A 5198-nucleotide genomic window follows, 5' to 3' on the forward strand; every position below is an offset into this window, starting at 1 on the left:
AGGTGTTTTGAAAAGAATGCTTTTTAATATTCTGAACCATCATGTTCCATGCCTGATCACTGTCAGTAGGTTTTTCAAAATTAATTTATATGGCTAGTTTCATAGTTTTCCCCTAGTGCTTGACATTTTCATGCTACAGTTTATATTCCTGTCAGGTTTCACAAAGGGTTTTGCTAAATCAACAGTAAACTCATCTATGCAATGTTATTTCATCACATACAGGGATGGAAGTTGTGAAATAAATTTTTTATAGGTAACCAAATAGACTTTTTTCCAGCTGAAAAATAGAGAGAATGTGCTGTCCATTTCTCTGAGATATACTACCTTTAGGAGCTCTCACAATGTACACTATGTACTTAATATTAGAGAAAAATTTCCAAGAAGTCTTCATCAGAGAAGATAGATAAAAGTCCCGAATTTGTCCATAGATGATAATGATCTTGGATGGAGAATTCTAGTCATGAAGATTAGGTTGTACAGAGAAGCAATGATACATTGCATCAGACACTCTGGGAATTTGCCAGGAAGAAGAAGCAAGCACATACTGCAGTTGTTTTCCATTTTTGGAAATATAAAATCCAATTTTTAAAGTGATCTGTTTGTGATCTGTTTCTGGATTTTTAATGTTTTTGCTTGAGATGATAATTGACTGAGTATGGATTGTGGATTTTTCCTGATCATCAACATGACTGTCATTTATTCTTAATTCTTTAAAGGCAATTTAGAGGCATATATTTAATTATTTATAATTAATATAAGCATTTTAATATATTTAAACTACAGCAGTTTAGAGGCATATATAATCACATTTTTTATCAAAACTATTGAACTAAAATAGCCTTGTTATTTCTATTGAAACTATATCTGTGGTCGATTTCCCTCCTTCCATTATTTATTTGTATTTGTATTTTTTACCAATCACATCTATACATATAGTCTTATTTTTTGCAATTCTGCATTTCAGGGAAAGGTCCATCTAGAATTGAGGCTAAGTGAAGTCATAACAGATACCGGTGTGATTTGCCATAAACTTGCTACACGGTAGGTATCCCTGGTGTTAGATAATATTTACCAACACTGTTGTTTCAAATAACTCTGAATAAGTATCCATATATATATGCTTGGCAAAAGTACAAACAGTTTCAAGACTCAAGCTGTATTGTCAGTTAGCTTTTTCATGAATATGAAAAACCATTTTTTGGGATGTTTCAAAAATAGTCTGATGGAGTGAGTAGAAAGTATCGACTTGAATGAATAACCAAAAATAATTCTTTGGATCCCAGACACTCTTTAGGGCTACATAAACTTTGCAAATCACATTACATGTTATAGGAATATATCTTTTCAGTTGATAACATGTTTTTTAAAAAGTAAACTTACATTGGATGAAACCTAAATTTTACAAGCTGCAGCAGAATTACATCCTTTAATTGGCATGTTAACCGGCACATAATCTGTTCTATGGCATAAACAGCATAGTGTTATTACATAACATAATAATTGCCATATTTTTACATTATTAGGAAACATATAAAGGAAGATTTTTTTTTTACCACAGCCTTTCTTTAGGGCTGTTGGGAATCCATTTTGGCAGTAAAGGAAGGCAGAACTAAAAGTGGGTAGAAGTACTTCCGTTTCCTTTCTCTATACTCTTTTTTAAAACTCTTTATTCTGAAAATTAAATTTGAAGAATGGATTTGAACTGTAATCATCTAAGTGACACAATGGATGTAATTCTTTAATGGAAGTTCTAAAAAGCAAACTCATTGCTTTTTGTAGGTAAAGGCATTGTTGTATCCAATTAGTGATCAACAAGTCTAATAATTAACTTAATGCAGATTCCTTTTTTATTTTAGCAGAGATAAATCTGTGAGCGATCTTTCCTTCTTTTTGGGTTTGATTTTTTTTAGCTATTAAATGTTATTCATGTTTTTGAATGTTATACCCCAAACTATACAGTCAATAAAAGATCGGTTAATTTTTTAAAAAGATACTTGATTTTGAAAACAAATATTTTTTCTATTTCTTAAGTATAGGTTAGAACAAACTCATGAGATCTCTGATTATGTTATTTTTGATTAGAGATTTCTAATATTGCATACCCATTCTGAAGTTAAGGAACATCAGAAGATAAATATCTTTCCTAGAAACTCATAACTTGACTCTCTCCGGAAAATCAGGAAATGCTAATGGGGAGATAAACCACACCATCAGCTTTTTTTACATGAGCCATACCTTCTGTTATATTCTTCTGTTAAATAAAAGGCATAGATTGAAGCAGTGTTGGTGATGTCAGCAGTAATTCTGATAATAATACATTTCTCAATCATGCTATAAAATCTGCTCAGAAGAGTTATGGCACAGTTTGTTCTAAAGTATGGTCAGAATTGCAGTGGAGTGTTTCTCCTCGTTTTGATGTAAGAACTACCAAGTATTCTGTTAAGTATTGCTCTGTCTTAAGTTAATCCAAGGAAAAGTTGATTGTGTCTGAAATTTGCCTTGCACAAGTTGAGGTGGACTATAATTGTCTTCACTACTGGATTGGATGCCAAAAATAGCCTTTGGAGTTACAACACTCTGGAGGGTACAAAATTAGGAAAGGTTGTATTTGTTTGAGTATATTGTGCAAGATAGGGACGTGGTGGCTCAGTGGGTTAGGACACCGAGCTTGTCGATCAGAAAGTCGGCAGTTTGGCGGGTCGAATCCCGAGTGCCGCGTAACAGTGAGCGCCTGTTACTCGTCCCAGCTTCTGCCAACCTAGCAGTTCAAAAGCATGTAAAAATGCAAGTAGAAAAATAGGGACCACTACGGTGGGAAGGTAACAGCGTTCTGTGCGCCTTTGGCGTCTAGTCATGCCGGCCACATTACCACGGAGACGTCCTCGGACAAGCGCTGGCTCTTTGGCTTTGAAACGGAGATGAGGACCAGCCCCTAGAGTTGGAAATGACTAGCATGCATGTGCGGGGGAACCTTTACCTTTACCTTTACCTATTGTGCAATATATTTTATGTTACATGCTATTGTATAATTTCATTATCAATATCTTTACATTTTATTCTTACATCTTATATCTCCATTTTAATCTCATCAAGACTATTGAGAAAATTCAGCAAGCAGATCATAGTCCTCTTCAGGTAGACCACTGGATGCCTAGAAAACCCTCTTTTCTCGCTCTCTTCTTAATGGTACAGGAGACGTCACTTAATCCTGACATTCATGAAAACTAAGTTACAGTGATCAGATAACATTTTATAAAGACACTAACTAATAGGAACCACAGTTGCTGTTGAGAAACACCCCCGTTCCTTTTGACATTTTTGTATTTGTGCACTCCTTTTTTATTATGAATGAAATGGCTTGGTATCTAGAATGGGTGTAAGAATCTAGTTCAAATAACAAGACAGAAAGAAAAGCCTGGGAAGCAAGCCCAGTAGGGTAGTTTGGGAGCCCAGAAGTATAAAGCTTTACTTAAACTGGGCATACATATAAAATAAGTTTAAGTTTAAGTTTATTGAATTTATATACCGCCCTTTTCCTGTAGGACTCAGGGCGGTTTACAAAGTATTTAAAAACATCGATACAATACAAGAGTTAAAAACAGTTAAAAATAATTCAAATTGATCCCTGAAAAATATAAAACCCCAATTAAAAACTCTCAGCCTGGGCCGGAAAGCTCAAAGAGCCAGGTCTTCAGGTCCCGGTGGAATGACCGACGGTCGGGGGCAAGTCCTAAGCTCCACGGGCAGCTGGTTCCAAAGGGCAGGTGCACCCACAGAGAAGGCCCTCCCCCTGGGTGTTACCCGCTGGCAGTCTTTTACCGGCGGCACCCTGAGAAGGCTCTCCCTGTGGGAGCGCACAGGACGAAGGGAACTTGATGCTGGCAGCAGGTGTTCCCTCAGATATCCCGTACCCAAGCCATTTAGGGCTTTATAGGTCATCACCAGCACCTTGAATAAACCATAGGCAACATGTTGAATGGCCACACAATGGTTGATTTCTAGAGTCTTTTATTTTCATCAAGACAGATATTTTGATACAAGCTTTTCTCCCAACCAACAAATATTCTATCATTTTTTTTCATTTTCTGTCCAACAATGTATCAGTTTGAGAGGGGGGCAAATGTCTCATTAGTTACTGAGACATCAATTCCTCTATCTCTATATGATACTCTGCCAGGTCATTTTTGTATTTGGACTAAATTGTTTTTAGCCAATGTGGATGTAATATTTCCAGTCCCTTAACTTTACATACAAGATAAATAAATGCTGCGCCCATTCATGTTTTCCTTTCCAGTGGGAGCAAGTTCCTCCTATTAGCATTAACCATTATGCAAATCCCAGCATGGTTAAGATTTTCACATAGTGCCTTGATACTAGTTCAGTCATAGAGACATACCTGTGTACTTTCATCTCATTGTCTGGGTTCAACAAGTGAGTCATTTTTTTCCAGCTCAGTTGTGATAGGAACTTGTCCATCCTGGTTCCTAGGCTCAAGCTAGCCTCTTCCCATTGTTTCAGACCTTTGAAGCACAACATAGTAGTATTGAGATAGTGGTGTGATAACTTTGCATATTTCCCATCCTCCCTAAATATTAACCATTTGCACTGAAGTAAAAACCTTATGAAGAAAAACTATTGTCACAGTACTTATGTCTGGAGCAATGGAGCAATTGGCTTTGGTTTACACATCTTTTTCTGGACGAGGGAGGAGAAATGGTGACATGGACATAACTAGATGTTCTTATGTTTCCCACTGTTTCTTGCATCTTCCCTGTTTCTCCTTCCCATTCTTATAGTATGTTATGTTAATTTATTTAAGTCCAACATGTATGTTCCTTAGATGATTGATAGTAGGTGTCAGAATCCATTTATATCTCATTTCTAACTATCTCCTCTTGAGCTAACCCCAAATCTCATCTCCCCCTGGATTCTGCCATTCCCAAGGGGGAGAGGGAACAGGCATGGAGTTTTATGGCTTTCACTTCCTCCCTTAAATGTAATCTTTGTTTATTCCGCCTGCTTGCTATCCATCACAATATAATCAATTGCTTTCTCACTAGGCATTCCCTCTCATCTTATGGGCAACTAAGAAAGGGGGTGGAAAAGGGAGGAATAAAACTCTCTGGAATTGGTTTGTTTCTCCGAATGAAGTATGGGGGGGGGGGTTGGAAATGATCCTGCTGCAAATGGACTGTTAT

At 36.7% G+C, this 5198-nt stretch overlaps 1 protein-coding gene across 3 annotated transcripts in view; it reads left to right on the plus strand.

The window, feature by feature from the left end:
* Window positions 1-5198, plus strand: part of RASA3 (RAS p21 protein activator 3) — a 139745-nt gene that overhangs the window by 76741 nt on the left and 57806 nt on the right. For all 3 annotated transcript variants that reach the window (XR_014492481.1, XM_083362289.1, XM_083362290.1), the window contains one exon: window positions 965-1041. Coding sequence is in view for 2 of the 3 variants with exons in the window: in XM_083362289.1 (XP_083218415.1) it covers window positions 965-1041 (77 nt within the window). In the remaining variant the exon portion in view is untranslated. The remainder of the gene's footprint in view (window positions 1-964; window positions 1042-5198) is intronic.

Source organism: Vipera ursinii (genome assembly GCF_947247035.1).
Source record: "Vipera ursinii genome assembly, chromosome: 4".
NCBI classification, from domain to species: Eukaryota; Metazoa; Chordata; class Lepidosauria; order Squamata; family Viperidae; genus Vipera; species Vipera ursinii.